This window comes from Fusarium graminearum, chromosome 4, assembly GCF_000240135.3.
Source record: "Fusarium graminearum PH-1 chromosome 4, whole genome shotgun sequence".
NCBI lineage: Eukaryota > Fungi > Ascomycota > Sordariomycetes > Hypocreales > Nectriaceae > Fusarium > Fusarium graminearum.
In genome coordinates, this window is record NC_026477.1 from 4,709,539 (window position 1) to 4,726,860 (window position 17,322).

Here is a 17,322-nt window from a genome sequence, read left to right on the forward strand (position 1 = left end):
CGAAGTACCACCATTTATGAGTAAAGACTCCCAATCCGATAAACTCCATGTTGCCATACATATTCTCTTCTTCTTATATCTCATGAAAACGAGTTAGCATGAAGCTTCTATTATCTAATTGGTCAAGATACTTACCGCCAGGGATATGTACCAAGGCCACTGACAAGTGTACTATACCCAAATAGGTATAATACGGGGATAGGCAGCTGGGCAGGTAGTAGTATGTCATGCCCATCATGTCCATTTTCCTTTCTCAATCTTGTTACACACAAAATGGCTTACAGCATCTGGGAAATTCCTCTTCAGACGACAAACTTCAACATCGTAGTTGCTGTATTGGGCGGCTTCATCTCTCTGTTTGGTCTTGTCTCGTACCTCCTCAAAGAGAACTACTACCTCTCCGAAGCCCGTAAGATATACCCCGGACTTCAAATCTCTTGGCTATTTCTTGGCAGCAGCAACTAACTAACATACAAACTCCAGTCATCTCACTCTTAGCAGGCGTCGCCTTTGGACCAAATGGTGCCAACTTCATCCGGCCGGAAGACTATGCTAGCTGCAATGTTCTTTCGAGGGAGGCTTGTGAAACAGATCTCAGTGCTATAACGCTCAACTTTTCACGCCTGGTTCTCGGTGTCCAGCTTGTTCTCGCGGGCGTGCAGCTCCCGAGCAAGTATCTTGTAAAAGAATGGAAGTCGATTTCTCTTCTCCTCGGCCCGGGAATGACGTCTATGTGGTTGGCTACCAGTGTTCTCGTGTGGGCATTGGCAGGCCAGCCTCCATTTCTTCACGCCCTCGCTATCGGATCTTGCGTGACCCCTACAGACCCTGTGCTCAGCGCTGTGATCGTCAAGGGCAAATTCGCAGACCACAACATCCCACAGGATCTTCAGTACCTAATTACGGCTGAATCAGGCGCCAATGACGGCCTCGGATATCCGTTTCTGTTCCTAGCTTTGTATCTCATCAAGTTCACAGGCGCAGGTGCGACGTCGGGGGGAGCCGGCGATGCCATGGGTCTCTGGTTCGGTATGACATGGGGCTACACCATCATTCTCAGCGTGATATATGGCGCTGTGGTGGGCTGGGTTGGCAAAGAGATGCTTCACTTTGCCGAGAAGCGCAACTACGTTGATCGCGAGAGTTTTCTCGTGTTTGCCATCGCGCTTGCGCTGTTCGTCCTGGGAACATGCGGTATGGTCGGCACAGATGATGTGCTCGCATGCTTCATCGCAGGCAATGTATTCACATGGGATGACTGGTTCCGACTCGAGACCAAAGATGATTCACTGCAGCCGACCATCGATATGCTCCTCAACGTGACTATCTTCCTGTGGTACGGCGCTTACATCCCCTGGAGCGACTTTAACACCACGACTGTCATTTCCATTGAGCGTCTTGTGGCTTTGGGTATCTGCGTTCTTCTCTTGAGGAGACTTCCCTGGGTATTCGCAATGCACAAGTGGATTCGCCAGATTGAAGAGGTTAAGCAGGCCGTCTTTGTCGGCTTCTTTGGACCGATTGGCGTATCGGCTATCTTCTACCTTTTCATCACCGTCGAGTTTATTGAGACGCATCTAAGCGATGAAGACGGTCGCCCGAGAAGTGATGTCAAGGATTTGGCCGAGCAGACGCGCATAATAGTCTGGTTCCTGACTGTTTGCAGTATTGTAAGTGCCACCCACTCGAGAACAACATTTCGTGTACTGACAGAGTCTTAGATTGTTCATGGTTTGAGTATCCCAGTTGGAAAACTAGGATACTTTGTCCCCAGGACATTGAGTCAAGCGGTTAGTGACAGTGTGATCAACGCTCCAGATGATTCGCTCCGACGAAGAATCCCATTCGTTGGGAAGTACTTTGGTCGCAACAACGATCGCAGACCGAGTGGACCAATTGTTATTACTGGTGGCCGAAGTCTTCGTGCTGAGCCACACGCACCTGCACACGCTGGTGATGAGACGCCGCCTGTCAGAAGAGAGATTCGATTTGGCGATGAAGTGTGATCAAGTCGCATACACAAACATTCACTTTGCATGAGAGTTCTATATAGATTGTTGGGTAGTTATATATTGAATAGATAGTGTCGTGGCTCATTAAGCATAAATCTCTAAGCAGAAACCTCCATGCAGGTTTTGTGTCACAAAGTAACCTTGCGTCTCACTCAATTCTCCATCTCCGATTCATCCCAGCAAAACCCTTAGACAAGGAGCATGGCAGCGCCAACAGCAGCACCGACGAACGCAACAGGAGCCATGGCAGCAGCAGCGTTGGTCTCATCAGGGCTAGCAGCGCTGTTGGTGGCAGAGGCATCGTTGTTGTTGTTGTTGTTGTTGCTGTTTCCGCTACCACCGCTGCTACCAGTGTTGGAAGGGTCACTGCTGCCTCGGGTTCCTGTAGCACCAGCAATGATGGTGGTGGTCAATTGAGAAGCGTCGGTAGGACGGCTGGCATCGACACTAACGCCAGAGACAGCAGCTGAAGCGGCAGAAGCGACGTAAGTAGTAGAAGAGAAGCCGCAAGTGTAGAGGATATCATCAATGTCTGCATATAATTAGCTTGAGATCTCATCAGTTGATGAAAGTTACTCACCCTTGGTGTCATCGCGACGGTCATCATCATCATCGTCATCATCGTCGTTGTCGCGAGGCGCATTCTGATGAATACAGTCGGCGCAAAGAGCAGCGACGCGAGCGACGTTGAAGGAATCATTGGTGCAGACACATTGAGCCTCGAGACGATCCTCTTCGCGGTCACGGTCTCCTCGGAGGTCGGTGTCACAAGCCCGGGTCAGGTCGACGATGGGGTTGCAGATGGTGTCGCAAGCGCGGGGGATGTCGTCGCGATCAAGACTGACATCTGCGCGGGCGAGGAGGAGAAGGGGAGCAATAGCGAGGGCGATGGTTGAAGTGTACATTTTGAAGGTGTTGTAAATGAATTGATGTAGTGCTTGACTAGGTTGTATAGGTAGTGAGTTGGAGTTTGTTGATGAAGCTGAACTGAGATGATGATGATGATGATGATGATGATGATGAAAACAAAGAACGACCCAAGACATGTATTTATACACAACCCTGAAAAGTCTCTCTCTTGTTTCATGCCCAATACTAACAACCTTTTCGTCTCCCTTCTTGGCATCACAGTCCTTGCTTTACTCTGCACATCCCAACAGCCGAAAACCTTAGCAGTAACTCACTCATCCTTGTCTATTTGCTCCAAGCCACGGCACTCGTAATACTTGCCAAGCCCTTCTCCAACCAATTGATCGTCTGCCACGACTCATCTGCGACACGGTAACTGGTCTCCTGTAGTCCTGGTCTTGGCAACAGCGTCATGACGGGTTGGGCTTTTTGTCCTTCTCACTCCACTAAACAGGGGCGGACAACTTTGTTCAGGTCTGGGGTTATGATTTAATTACTAGTGACGTACGGGGAACACGAGGAATAGTCAATGCCGATGCCAATGTCACCGTGTAGTTATGTAATGCCAATGCTTCTCTTAGTGAGCTTGTTTCAACGTTGTAAAACTAAGCATCAAATTAAACACACCTTGGCTGTTTTATGCTTATATTTCCCTCCGAGCTGAAAGGACGTCAGCTCTGCCAACTACCTGTCTAAGCTTATTATCTAGCTACCCTTGTAACACCACCCTGCCCCATTCAACAGACTCTCTAGTTTCCCCTACTCGCTCCTACATATCCCGACCCGACATGAATCAGATCAAGGCCCCAATGACATAGCTATTCCTTCGGCAGTTATTCTCCGAGACTCCATCTCCACGAAAACAGATCGTAACAAAAAAGAAGTCCGAGAAGGTTTCTTGCATGAAAAGATCGACGCCTCACTAACAAAACGATCGTCAGTGGCTTGTTCAGGCCACGCAACACTTCCCTCCACTTCCCCGGTCTCTGGCTCTGGGCAGCCTGGGGAAACTCTTTGTCTCTCACCTTTATTTTTTGGTCGCGTGAGGTTTTTCCTTCTTTGGAGAGTCCATTTAATGGATGCCCTGTTGTGATATGATTCGTCTCAAGTTATCGACATGCATCGATCTCAGCTGCCAAGCAACACCAGCCTCGTTAGCCACGCGTTTTATCTATCAATCTCTATTTATTTTATTCGCTACTGTCTTGGCGATTGCCTTGTTTGAGCCCTATCATGTTTGATTCTCGATCAACGTGTCCAAGATGACCTGTCTCGTTTGAAGAGAACGACAGACGAAGAATTATGGGCGTTTCACCGCAGTAAACAACAAGCCGCGCAATAAAGATTCGTAGACCTTCTTGGCAATGTCTCGAAGTATTCGTGGCCTGGTTCTGCGTGCATAATTACACGGCATCTAGGAAGTAGACATGACATGCGTTGAGATATCACAAAGTGTACCCATAAGGGTCTCTGCCAAGACCGTTAGATGGCAGGCAATTAATGCTAATTGAAGGCTGAGCATAATCCAGTTAAGCTTGGATCTATTAATGGCACCGCGATGAAGCGAGGCGTACTGTCATCAACAGAAGATAAAGAATGACGGAAGGCAGAATGGTGGCTCGGCTGCTAGAAAAAGAGACCGTGATTTAGAAAAGGAAGTTTCTATGATCATCATCGGGTGCATGAATCGATTTGTTGAGAGACATAAACTCTACTGAGCCTCAGTGGTGGAGCATGGGCGATGTTACCCAGATCTTCAAAGAGAACCCTTTTGGGATTGACTCTTTGGTTAAGCTCTGATATATTCTTCCAGACCTTTTTGCTTGCGTGGCCTTGTGGATTGAAGCGGTGATGGCGGCATGACTGCACTAATCTTCCATCTTGTCTTGATTGTGAGTTTGGACAATTCACTTATACGACAATCTCGGATACCGCTCATGGTTGGCGATGGAGTTTGTGAACATCTTTTCTGAGTTAATCCAAGTCTTTATGTGACATAAAACCACACTCATCTCTACCACGTCCCCATCCATCAGTTTCCATCATCCCCAACCATCAAGCATTCACCTCAAACATTCTTCTCAAACTCAATAAGCACAATCTCATCCTCAGATCCCTCAATAGGAATCCTCTCCAGATCCCCCGTCTTGACATACCCCTGCCTCTCATACCACGCAATAAGGCCCTTCCTCGTCTGCAGCGCATTCAACCCAATCCTCTTGACACCAAATTCCTCCTTGAGATGTCTCTCTGCCTTGTTCATGACAATCTTGCCCAGCCCGCTGCGCTGTATGGTCGGATCAACTGCAAGTAGGGCTATGCGGCCGTAGTCAGGGCCCTTCTTGAAGACGTTGACGCAGCCTATCGCGGGGCCGTTGGGTTCGTCGCTTAGGATGAAAAAGACGTTTTCAGGGGATTTTATCCTCTCAACGATGACGCCCATGTCCATTGTGAATGTCTCGGCGAGTTCTGGTGATCCGATCCATTCGATACTGGCGCCGGTGAAGCGGAACGCTGCATGGATAAGGTTTTGGAGGTGAGGGGCCTCATCTGCAGTAGCGATACGGAAATGGTAGTTGTTTGACATGGCGATATTGTAAGCGAGATGAGTGAGTTATTGATTTGGTCAATATGTGATGATGATGGCCGACTTTGAAAGTTTATTTAATCATCTTCAGGTACTATTTAATGCCTCACCTATCGAGCTTATACTCCATCAAAGAGGAAGGTCGAGCAAGGGCGCGATATTGACATTTTGAAGGATGCTATAACATGACATGTTTAACAGCTCGGAAATGCCGTTTAAGCGATTTATTATACTTGCCAAGGGCGAGCCTTTTGAAGGACGATTGCTGAAGGGCGCAGGCTGTGTTGGTAATTCCGAGATGAGACGATTCGAACAGATAATCGGGTGATTTCAAGCAATTCAAGCACTGGGATATTATTCTTTCTCCTAATGATCCCAAGACTAAATAAATAGATTTCCCCATTTATTTGGTTTGTTCTTATACTGTATCTTGGGTATAATCACAACAACAGCACTTTGAACGAGAGTACCAAGACAAAACCACGCACGCGATATCGACTCATGATGGGACTTCTTGGAGCTATTCAGTAGAGATATTTGTTTGGCAAGACCCAAGTTTCCTGATTTATCTCACAATTTCCAGTTTATTTCCACATCTTGCAAGTTTACTACTACCTATCTACTGTGTGGTCTTTGTGACACAGAGTCGGGCCCACGGACCCGTACAAAACTCCGACGTCTTCACATGTAACCAAGTATTGGTGTCAATGTATTGGTTGGAGATAATCTCAGCCTCTTTTGTATCCCGCATTAAAGTCCACATTGACTCACACCGTACGCAGCCAAATGGATGATTGACAAAAGGGTTGATAGAGACAACTCGAGGTATGTACACAGCGGCACAAGATACCATAGCAGGTACTTGGAGGTTGATACTGGCGGTCTAAGCAAGACAGCACCGAGTCAGACATGCACATCTAGAGAGTAACAACTCATACAATTCTCATCAGCTGCATGTCTATTGTCCTATCACATCGTAAACTTAATACAACGCAAGGCTGTTAACCTATGTTTCAACTCGGGGCCTCGGACCCATGGCAGGGCGGCTGTCTCAGACAGACCAGAATCAGCCCCGTTTACAGCGCCGTATCCAACACACTGTACACTGATCAACTCTAAATATGGCAGGTATAAAGCAACCCCAATGCCTCACCTCTTCTCGCATCCCTTCTTTTCCTCTTCATCATCATCAACCAAAAAAACGGACATCTCCGTTTTTTTCGTCCTCATCCCTTCTCCCTCCAGCCTAACGGCCTCTCTGCAAACGTAGGGGAGGCCGCCGCCCCCTCAACTTGAATCAATGGCAGCAGCGTGTGCATCCGCCGCCGCCTGCAGCCTCGCCTCGGCCATGTCCTGGTAGTCTGCTCGCTGCCCCGGCGTCGTTACCTAGTAACGATCTCGGCATCGATCCTGGTCTGCTTCTCTTTGAAAACTATTCTCCCTACTTGGAATTTCTACCGGCCGATTACAACGGGTTTGATGGAGCGACGTGGGATTTCGGGAACATCGCCAACAATAATAACACCACCGCTGCCACCAACGACAATGACGTTCAGAACTTCAGCGGTGATGGGCTATTCGACAATATCATGATCCCGGAATTGAACGTTTTGGATACACAGTCTTCGCTCGATGTGGTTGGAGATGGCTTCCTCTCTCAGGAGCAGCCTCTCCTCACTGTCAACTCTACAACACCCATCGAGTACCCTGCTACTGCAAGCTCTTCATCCAGCACTCCTCATCCCCCACCAACGATTAGAACCAAATCTCCAACATCAACATCCGCCATCCCAGGAACATCTACCTTTTCTCTCCACCCCTCCCCCTCTTCTTCATCATCATCATCATCGTCGTCCTCCCGCAAACGCAAATCCTCTCCCGAAGAAGAGGATTCAGCCGTCACCCTCAAGCGCCAGCGCAACACCCTCGCGGCACGCAAGTACCGCCAGAAGCGCATCGACCGCATCACTGAGCTTGAGGAGGCCTTGGCTGCCAAGGCGAAGGAATGTGATGATTGGAAACTTAAATTTATGAGGAAGGAGGCAGAGAACGATACTCTTAGGGAAATGCTTGCGAAGAAATGAGAAAACAAAGAGAAACAAGACCAAGTTTGACACCGTGTTTGCTATTATGCTATGGCGATTCGGGGCATTGAAAGGACTTCTAGATACATTGTTTCGAGTTAGCGAGTTTGCTTTTTTCCTTGTTGCTTTTACAAATGACTACAAATATTTTTTTTGACACTTAATGAGCTCTCTCCGTCTCTAGTGATGATGTGCCTTGTCAGTGTTGTCTTGTGTTCTAGTTTGTCTTGATCAACACCGAGTTCGCTCAAGCTTGATGTTTCTCATATCGTAGAACTGCAAGACAGCACAACAAAACATAGTCAAACTCATGCGTACCCGTCTTGACAACTCAACTCAACATCCACTACAATTCGAACGAGGGAGGCCATCGACATTCCATACCATCTTATACACCCGTTCTAACCCCCCAAGCCCAGTAAGCTATCAAAGGATATCAAGTTGTATTTATAAAAGATTCAGGCCTGCCATTATGCAGCCCATCCGTGATATCTCTAATAGTCCATCACTCATAATGAGCAATAATGAACCATAATGATCAGCCCAGTGCATCGGAGCTTCAAAAAGCACTGTGAGTATTCCCCGTCAATGAGACGGCAAGTGGGTCAAGGAGGGGAACGCTTTTCCTAAAACAGAATGAGCCAGAATGACTCATTTCATCAATTTCCTCTTTGGGAGCAAGCGATACTGCAGATATGTAGATAAGATAAGATATCATGCTCTTATCGTGATAAGATATGGAGAGACAGAAACTCGAGATATTTAATACTTCTCATCCATGTTTCTCTTTGTTTGAGAATCAAGTCGGATACTGATAATGGAAAGCTTATCATAGAGCGGGATAGTTTTTATACTTAACCTGCTGTTCTGGCTAGGTAGACATCGACAAACAACAATCCGACAACACAACGGTTCAATCAGTTGGCCTTCTCAACCTTCGACCGTTCATCGCAACCAAGAACATTCATAATATTTCCGCAAAGTTATTGGATAAAATTACACAACCAGAGAGCCATGTGCTCGTCGGTAAAGATGACTCGATTTAGGCGATGGGCGGGTTTGCGAAGTTGGAGGAAGAAAGAGGCGCTTACCCATTCGAAGCCCGACACCAGCATCACAATATCATGACCTGGACTTTACGCTATCTCGATCGACCTTTCGCTACCAATCATGTCGAGTGCGCTCATATAAACACCATGGATTGACTTTCTTATCTTGCTTATTTACACAGCACTGGATGCTTGCTATCATCAACTTATCGTCCATGTTCATGTCCGTTCTATGCTACCACGATAGAAGAGTGACAAGACCACCAGCGCAGTATTCCAGAAAGCAAGAATACCTTCAGTGTTCAGGCCACGCCAGGAGTGTACAAACTGTATACAAATCAGCTGCTATCCTTCCACCTCCCGCCATGCATCCAGATGTCCAAACCTAGAACATCTCGAACAAAAGTGCATTCACCACGACAACGTTCCATGGCACTTCTCGGTTCTACTTCCACCAATAGGTCGTCTGCCCTTGACCTTGACTTGTTACTCTTCACCTTTCCAATCTATGCTCTGGTGACATCTAATCGAGATCATGTTTCCCCCTTTTCTTTCTCGTGACCCTCGTATCGTATCAAAAAAAGTCCTCTTTATAGCTTAGCACATATCTCCCTAAACTCCACTACACGAAGCAATCCTCTCCATTAGCCGAGTGTAACTTGACACGTTTCTCGATGCGGGATATGCAGTGTTGCTCTCTCTATGTTTCACAATCAACAACACTACATACATGCCCCTCTGTCAAGAAAGGGAAACATATCCACGATTAGCGATAGACCGCCCTTCTTTTCTTCAGCACATTAGCTAGAAGAAAGAAGACGCCACGTTCCCGTTACTTTGGCAATGCGCACACCGTTACTTGTTTTCTTGTGGTTCCATTGCATGTCACTCTCTACGTTGGGTGGTAGTTACACCCCCCTTCTCCAACTTCATCAGCATCACCAGCCACAGACTCAACCACCTTCGATACTACCTACAGCTTACAACTAGTCTAATTCCCCAACCTTTGCCACAAATGTCTGCGTCTCCTCCACAGTGGGGAAAGAGAATTCTACTCAAGAAAAGAGATGCGGCTCGTCACGCGTCCCGCCTCTCCGTCTGAAGGGAGACTCCTCTCTGTTACTCAAACGGCCCGTTCCATTCGCTGTTGCTAGATACGAAGGGCCGCCCCTTGAGGCTACAGTCGAGCCTGGCCGCCCTCCTATTTGCGAAACCTGGGTTCCAGACCAAGACATGCACCGAGGTCATCTGTTGCCATGTTGCCTACGGCTGAAGCGTAGCGAGGGCAATATTGCTGGGTTGCGATCCTGTTTGTAAGTGAGGTTGTCAGCAAGCGAGGCTCTGGGCATTTGTACTAGTAGTCGGTCGGTGCGTGTGACTGGTGTTCACATAGACCCCGGAAGTCTTCGTTTGAGTGTTTCGGGTGTCAAGCAGGATGCGTTTATCGTGATTCTATAGCAATGGTGTCATAGTGCGTCCTTGGAAACCCACTATGCTATTCACAAGCAGCAACAGATGGGCATGATGGGTTGCGTTAGCATAGTCGTAACGATCTCGGTTTCTTCGGACCCTGGGGAGTTCGTAACGTGGATAAAGGTCTGTTTGTTCCAAAGAAGTAAAGATTAGTGGCAATGGCCGTTAAGGACAGAGATCGTCCTCAGGGTCTCTACAGCAAGGAACATGGGGGGCTGTACTGGACTGGACCCTTGACGCACGAAAGCAGGATGACGCCGGAGGGTTTTCACCGGTTTATGTCTAATACGCTGATATCTCATGGATCTGAACAGGATTTCCAAAACATTCAGAGGTCTTGGCGATGCTGGGGGCAAAGGCAAGCAAAAGGATTGGGTAAAGGTGATGACGGCGCTGGGGTTTGGAGTCGAATGATGTGGGGCAAGGATCATGAGGCTTCTCAAGATGCTGCTACTACTACGACAGGATGTCCATAATAAAGTACAGTAGACCCCCATGTTCAAGGAATAAGTCGATCTCAGTAGCAGTGGTGGGTGGACTATCCTTGCCTTGGATCGGGAGGCAGAGCACGAGGACGGGTGGTGTACATTAGTGGGTGGGTGTGTCAGGCTTTGCCGAGCGCTTAGTCCGGATTATGGAAGAGAAGAAACAGCTTCAAGTTGACATCTTGTATCGCTTTGCAGTGGGATGCGAACCAGCTGAGGCTTGCGCGTACTCAACGCAGAACCGGGATGTGTAGAGTGAAGGTTATTTTAACTTTGCGGAGAGAAAGAGAGGGGTTGTAGGAGTAGGAGCACTTGACAAGGCCGCCACTTAACGTAAAAGGCTACGAGATCTGGGGATGGCCAAGCCACTCGGCAGCCAATACATTTTCCCAAGGCTGCAGGTGTCATATATTGATTATAAAAACGGCGAGTGAACAGAACGTAAGCAATCTTACACAAGTCTGTGCAATGTTGTTTATCAAAACGCTTTGAACTCGGAATAGCATTCCTGAAACATCAGTGTTTCTCGGCAGTTGAACCACACGAGATACATGATAATCCATGGGGGGAGTGTCGTCAAGGTGATAGAGACAGAAGAGGCGAAAGAAGGGTGCAACAGGGGGATGAATCAAGAAAAGCGTCGTGATGAGGAGGGTATCAGTTGTGGTGGTGGTGTTGATGATCACCCGCCTGAGACAACCAAGGCTGAGGACTTGACCAAGAGGCATCTCGCCCGGCCGTGGCGCAGTTGTTTCCTCTGTGCTATGATATGATCAATAATCCATCTGTAGATGGATTGGTCCCGAGACGAAGTCAAGGTCGAGATGAGTGGTGCAGCCTCCCAAGGCCGAAACTCAAATACCGCAGCAGTGGATGCAAGCTGCAAACACCTGCAAACACCTGCAAACACCTGCAAACATGTACACATTTCAGTGCGCAATGACAGCTGAGTCAACAGGGATGCGTGATGAGATGGGATAACGATGGCTCGTAATTGGTTTGGCTGCCACTGCTGAGCATGTGTGTTGGGCGGTGATGAAGGCCTGGGCATCCATCCTCAGACACGATGCTAGTCTGCGGAAGCTACCCGCAATGTGCATTCGCAGCCTAACGAAGGATAGAGAGATGGATCATGCAGTAGGTATGCAAGAAGACTATAGTCTAGTTAGACCGAGCGGAGACGATATCGAAGGATGTCTTGAACGGAGTGGAGATGGAACAAGGCTCGGGATGGAACGAAAGAAGCCGGGGGGAGAATAAACGACACAAAGGTGCGTGTGTATATTCGCCGTAGTGTAAAAAGAGGGGTGGGTAGAATGGTTTGAGATAGGAAGAGGCGGTAGGTAATGAGAGGTCATGTGGTAAAAGTGGTGATGATAAACGGCAAGAGTGAATGACTATGACGAACTGACACTCTAGTATCCGGCTTTATCCGGAAGCGCTGTGGATAGATGGATCATACCCACACATAATGATGACTCGCACTGAAACATTTGATTGTGTGCGCTGTATAGTAACGATTGTCTTCATGTCTGTTGTTGATACAGATGAATTTGGTGATGGAGTTTTGAAGCTGGCGGCAAGTACTGACTTCTACGGCGCCGGCTATTTCTGGATCTGGACCCACCTACAAGAGATCAGCGCTCGGACCCCCGCCTAGAAATCCCGCCTTGCTCCCTGTAGTGCTCTATTTTGTCAGGGGACCTTTTCGACCTTGCGCCTAAGACGACACTAGCGCGCTAGCCATCAGTGACCGGATTGCTAGATGCGCTGCACGGGCGCTGCAGGAAATACCTACATGCAGCTGAAATGAGCTGGGCTGGGCTGTAGTTGGAGTTGGAGTAACTACTGCAAGTTATTACTTTGACTATTCCGACCTCTTGTCTCTTGCTTGTACTACCACATGAGAAGAAAGAGTGAATCTCCTTTGGGCCAACAAAGTCATCTTTTCATCCCACAGTCTGTCTGCCTTGCATTGTACACTAAACAACAGGGGTTATGACTTGCAATGGCGTCAATGATTCTTAAATGACGGTGGAAACAATGGGTAACACCAACACCGAATTACCCAGACAAGAAAGGACAAGATCCCACCGACGGTCGCAACACGGAGATATTTCCCTTTCCCGAGTCATACCAATCTGGGCGTTGTGTCCATATCTGTGCGAGGTTGGAACGTTGAAACTGTTGCACGACAGCGCTTTATCAAGGACTCGGTCGACCTAGATGGGATTCAAGTGCATTTTCAAATCCTCACACATAAACAACTGCATGTCAATCAACGGCAGGCTGCGCAAGCGCGAAACGCGTCACTCACCGAATCGAGACTCGTCCTATCTGTCTGTACTTACTTAGTCCTGGCTGAGCAATGACGCCAAGGGATTGACGATGGAGACAGAAAGGACCCTGGCTCTGGTGGTGCGTGCAACAGAGTGAGTGGGATGCCCATCCTGGGCGCACATGGACACGAGGGACGAGGGTCTAGTTGGCCGAGTTGGGAATAGGCTTCGATTACCTTGGTCGTAAAGGTGACGACGGTGAACGGTTGGTGGCTTGTAATCATGTATGTATGTATGTCAGACAGACAGGGATATCCTTTTTCAGCAGGCCTGCAGCCAGCATGCATGTATGGATAGCACTCTGCATGTAAAACAACAACAATGGATGATACATAGATATCCTCTTGAACGAGACAATTTGTTTGAGGCAGCACAAAAACAAAACCAGCAACGGTACTATCGTCATCCTCACAAAATGCCATCCAACAAAAAAGGCAACCACAAGTCGGAACTACAGGTCGGAACCCTGGATATCCGGCTCTTGGACGTTTGTAGGGGTCCTGTCGAATGGAGGAGGGTGGGCAATAAATCGGCGAGTGGCGACCTTCCATCTCCGAGGAACTCTTGGTGATATACGAGCGGCAGCTATGTATTCAGCATGTTTGTATACGCCAAGAATGGACATTTACGGCCATGTCGGTATGTATTGTGAAATGGCCATGTGTTGAGAGGGTGTGATGAGTGTCGTTGCTGCATGCCAGTGGCGATGGTAATCGACCGACATGAACTTGCAGCACTGTCACCTATAATTCACTGCGTCTTATCGACCCGGTGCTAGCTCCTTGGCTTTTGATTGGGAATTATCTGCCCGATATCCTGTCCTTGAGATGTGATCCAAAGGGTCTCGCTTATACGGCTAGGATTCTCTACTATCAACAAGATGCAGATGAGATCTATGATACAAACATCATGCTCCCTACATGCGCCAATGCAACCCAAAACGGGATGAAATTATGCATTATAACAAGTTATTCAGCAACCTACGACTTCAATGTGTGACCCCGAGATGGCCTGATTCTTCAATCGCTTGTCATCCAGATGTCTCTTTTAGGACGAGGCTTCGCAGTAATGGGGGTGGCCAATATATAGTAAAGCCAGCCACATCTGGGGAATATTAAATAATCTCAAAGTTTAATCTATATTTCTCCAACATGCAACCCAAAGATGGGCGACAATTCCAGGTTCATGGATCGAGGTGAACAAGTTAGTTGGTCTAGGGCCATGCCTAGACTTCCGGTTCGCGTAGGTCCGTCACTGAGGGGTGTTTAGGTCAACGTAAACTGGGTTGACATGAAGACGACGAGGGGGGGGCTGTGATGTTTCAGATTCGTGCTGTAGAGTTGAGAAAAAAAGAATTCACGGGTTCAGTATCCTGGGTATCCCACCCTCAGCCTTTCCCGCTGCGTACATGGGTCAAGTATCTCAGATATTCTACAGTCTACGCCCAGCCCGGGCAGCCGTGTGGGCCGCCGAGGCGATAGGCACAGGTCGAGGTGTCGTTCGGGTACGTGAATCAGTCACGTTGAAATGAATCTTCTGCCTAGGGCCCAGGAAGGACTACCATGACCAACGTGTAGGTAGCCACAAGACATGGAGGTCCTGTGTAGGTAAGCATGGGTTTGGCGGGCTGCATTAAAAAGGCATGCCTTGCCCACCTGAGAGGTTTGCTTTTATTTATTGCGTATGATGGCCTTTCCGTCCTTCTTTTGATTTCCTACATCCTACATTATTAATTTATCTACGACGTTTGTTGTGTTGTGTGTGATTAATATCAGTCACCTGCGATATCACCAGGATCACCAATATCGCCAGCACTCTTCTTACACAGCACGTCTGACTTGGGGACCAAAAACAGCATCCCGGGATATCCGCCACCTTGTTATCGTCCTGTGATAAATCGCCGACTCGGCTATTTTCTCATATCAGCACTGACTGACTATCATCTGGAAGACTGAAAAGAAGTGCTGTGCTGGTAAGGCTTGGCTTGGCTTACATACAGATACCACACCACACTGTACCCATACAACGTCTTTTAGGGATCATCATCCAAGCTGGTCGCTATTCGATGCAAGCATCTGCCTACCACCAAGTACTTTACCAAAGAGGAAATTACGGGGTAACTTGACTTGAATGAGATCTGTCTGGATTTTCATTCAATCAGTTTACGATCCATCACCAGACCAGACCAGGCCAGACCAGACCAGGCCAAACATTGAAAGGCGTACCAACAACGTCTCCTTATTCAAAGTTCACCTCTTTTTTCACATCAGAACCATAATTCATCTTTATTTCCGCCACCATTTCTCGGACCGCGTAATCTGGAAGAAATCGCCGCGACCCCCTGACCGGTAGTGTAATTTTGAAAGCATATCGTCGCCGCCGCCGCCGGTTGCACCATCCCACCAGCCACGGCGACATTTACCCCGACAGGTACCTTTCCAGTGCATACATTTTGTACCCACGGAACAAGTCACTTTTTGGGACGGCGGTCTATTACAACCCCTCCATATCCGTCATTCGTTGCTCTCAGACAAGACAGTCCATCCTGTTGGTAACAGACCAAAAGGTACCATTGATTATTAGCCAAGGATAATAATAACAGCAAGACAAGACAAGACGAGACGAGACAAAAAAACGCCCCCCCCCCCCCCCACACCTTGTCTCTCATCGTTTTTGTTCACTTGTTCGTTCGTTCGCATCTGGACTCGGATCCTCGACTCGACTCTCGACTCTCGACTCCAACTGTCCATACCGTACCACCGAGTAAGGTACTGTAACTTAAACTAAACTAAACTGCAACAAACGCCCACTTCGGCCACTCTCGCCCGCTTTCACCCATCACCCACTACGGGCCCTCCTTTGCCGCCCACTTCCATCCGCTGGGCTTCACGCAACTTAGTCTTTCTCGTCTCGGCTTCCTTGGACCAGTATTTGGGCTTGGCTCTGACCTGACCTGACTTGACTTTATAACCTTTTTGCTTCTTTTTCCTCCACTAAGCTACTCATCTTTCCTCCACAAACTTCGGCCCGCTCCCCGACTTTGCCTTGCGAATTGCTTCGCTTTCGCTTTGCTCTGCTCTGCTCTGCTCTGCTCTGCTCTGCTCTGCTCTGCTCTGCTCTGCTTCGCCCAAAACCTAACCTTACAATACTACCCAAAAAGCCTACCGCTGCCATGCCTGAATACCGCCACGCAAGGAGCGGTAGCCTCAACGTTGCCAACGGCGGCTCACAGCCAAACCCTCCTCCATCTTCTGCTTCTTCTGCCGCTGGAGGAGGTGGTGGTGCTGCTGCTCCCCGCTTCGATGGACCCCGAAGCCCTCCGAGTACGTTATAATGATGTGATGTTATGCTTTTGTACCTATCTTGTTCTTGTTGCACACGACCTCCTTCCCCGCCATCCATGTCATGCCTGCCAAACGTTGTCCCCTACTGACACGACTTTTTGCTTCTCAACAGACACCTCTCACGTTCCCTGCAAGTTCTTTCGTCAAGGCGCTTGTCAGGCCGGCAATGCCTGTCCCTTCAGCCATGACTTGAGCAATGCTGCCGAGAACGTCTGCAAATACTTTGCAAAGGTGAGTGCGCCATATCATGATTTCCAGATCGCCCGCATGCGGCCCAGACCAATACCAGCCCCAGCCCCTCTCGATCTGCACCGTCGCAACGGCTTTAATCCGTCAACGACACTGACAATTGTCTCTAAAAATACAGGGAAACTGCAAGTTCGGTCCCAAATGTGCAAACATCCATATTCTCCCCGACGGCCGACGAATTAACTACGGAAAGAATGGCGTCACGATAGGCAACACCTCCGCTCTCGCCGGTCGCTCCAACCCCACCTCCGCAAGCAACAATCAATCCTCCACCAGCGCCCTCACCACCTCGCTCTATCGCGCCGACGTCCCTTCATACGGTTCCGCCTATCCCTACGATGAACAAGAGCAACACCCTCACTCTCTCGGTCGCCAGCCAAGTCTCGAGAATGGCCTTCCCACCATCGACATGTCCTATACGGGGTCCAATTACGGTTCTCCCCGAGACGAAGAGTCCTTGCGCTTCGGCATGGGACTTTCTCCTGTTAACAACAAAGGTCTCTCCGATCTAGATGCTCCTCTTCCAGCCTCGTTCGATTCCAATGGCATCTCGAATGCCGCCCGCTTCCCTGCTGGACCATGGCCCTCATCTGTGCCCAACCAATTCGGCATCGAATCTCCTACTCCTTCGCTCAGCAATGCCAAGGACTCGCGTACTTCTGAGACTCTCAAGCTGCTACATACCTCTGCTTTCGGTTCGTCGGATCACCTCCTGGCCCCTGTGGATAAAAGCCCTCCTAACTCTCATCAAGCCAACGGGGAAGAGTACTTTGGCAGGCGCGCTATGCACT

At 48.6% G+C, this 17,322-nt stretch overlaps 7 protein-coding genes across 7 annotated transcripts; 5 read left to right on the forward strand and 2 right to left on the reverse strand.

Annotated features, from left to right (window-relative positions):
- Window positions 1-273: 273 nt before the first annotated feature.
- FGSG_07860 (uncharacterized protein) lies at window positions 274-2,006 on the forward strand (the record flags this gene model as incomplete). Its single annotated transcript, XM_011329386.1, has 3 exons — window positions 274-409; window positions 484-1,670; window positions 1,722-2,006. The coding sequence occupies 3 exons, from the start codon at window positions 274-276 to the stop codon at window positions 2,004-2,006; spliced, it is 1,608 nt and encodes a 535-aa protein (XP_011327688.1).
- Window positions 2,007-2,051: 45 nt separating this feature from the next.
- Window positions 2,052-2,959, reverse strand: FGSG_07861 (uncharacterized protein). The gene is made up of 2 exons (XM_011329387.1): window positions 2,593-2,959; window positions 2,052-2,544 (listed from the first exon to the last, which is right to left on the reverse strand). Exons 1-2 carry the CDS (start codon window positions 2,915-2,917, stop codon window positions 2,201-2,203), a joined length of 669 nt encoding a protein of 222 aa, XP_011327689.1. The 5' UTR covers window positions 2,918-2,959; the 3' UTR covers window positions 2,052-2,200.
- A 2,030-nt stretch (window positions 2,960-4,989) lies between these two features.
- FGSG_07862 (uncharacterized protein) lies at window positions 4,990-5,508 on the reverse strand (the record flags this gene model as incomplete). The annotated part of the gene is made up of 1 exon (XM_011329388.1): window positions 4,990-5,508. One exon carries the CDS (start codon window positions 5,506-5,508, stop codon window positions 4,990-4,992), a length of 519 nt encoding a protein of 172 aa, XP_011327690.1.
- Window positions 5,509-6,704: 1,196 nt separating this feature from the next.
- FGSG_07863 (uncharacterized protein) lies at window positions 6,705-7,984 on the forward strand. Its single transcript, XM_011329389.1, has one exon. The coding sequence runs from the start codon at window positions 7,098-7,100 to the stop codon at window positions 7,590-7,592; it is 495 nt and encodes a 164-aa protein (XP_011327691.1). The 5' UTR covers window positions 6,705-7,097; the 3' UTR covers window positions 7,593-7,984.
- Window positions 7,985-10,272: 2,288 nt separating this feature from the next.
- FGSG_13235 (uncharacterized protein) lies at window positions 10,273-10,590 on the forward strand (the record flags this gene model as incomplete). Its single annotated transcript, XM_011329390.1, has 1 exon — window positions 10,273-10,590. The coding sequence occupies one exon, from the start codon at window positions 10,273-10,275 to the stop codon at window positions 10,588-10,590; it is 318 nt and encodes a 105-aa protein (XP_011327692.1).
- A 2,946-nt stretch (window positions 10,591-13,536) lies between these two features.
- Window positions 13,537-13,937, forward strand: FGSG_13236 (uncharacterized protein; the record flags this gene model as incomplete). Its single annotated transcript, XM_011329391.1, has 2 exons — window positions 13,537-13,577; window positions 13,673-13,937. 2 exons carry the CDS (start codon window positions 13,537-13,539, stop codon window positions 13,935-13,937), a joined length of 306 nt encoding a protein of 101 aa, XP_011327693.1.
- Window positions 13,938-16,110: 2,173 nt separating this feature from the next.
- Window positions 16,111-16,714, forward strand: FGSG_07864 (uncharacterized protein; the record flags this gene model as incomplete). The annotated part of the gene is made up of 3 exons (XM_011329392.1): window positions 16,111-16,261; window positions 16,395-16,517; window positions 16,650-16,714. The coding sequence occupies 3 exons, from the start codon at window positions 16,111-16,113 to the stop codon at window positions 16,712-16,714; spliced, it is 339 nt and encodes a 112-aa protein (XP_011327694.1).
- Between the last annotated feature and the right edge of the window lie 608 nt (window positions 16,715-17,322).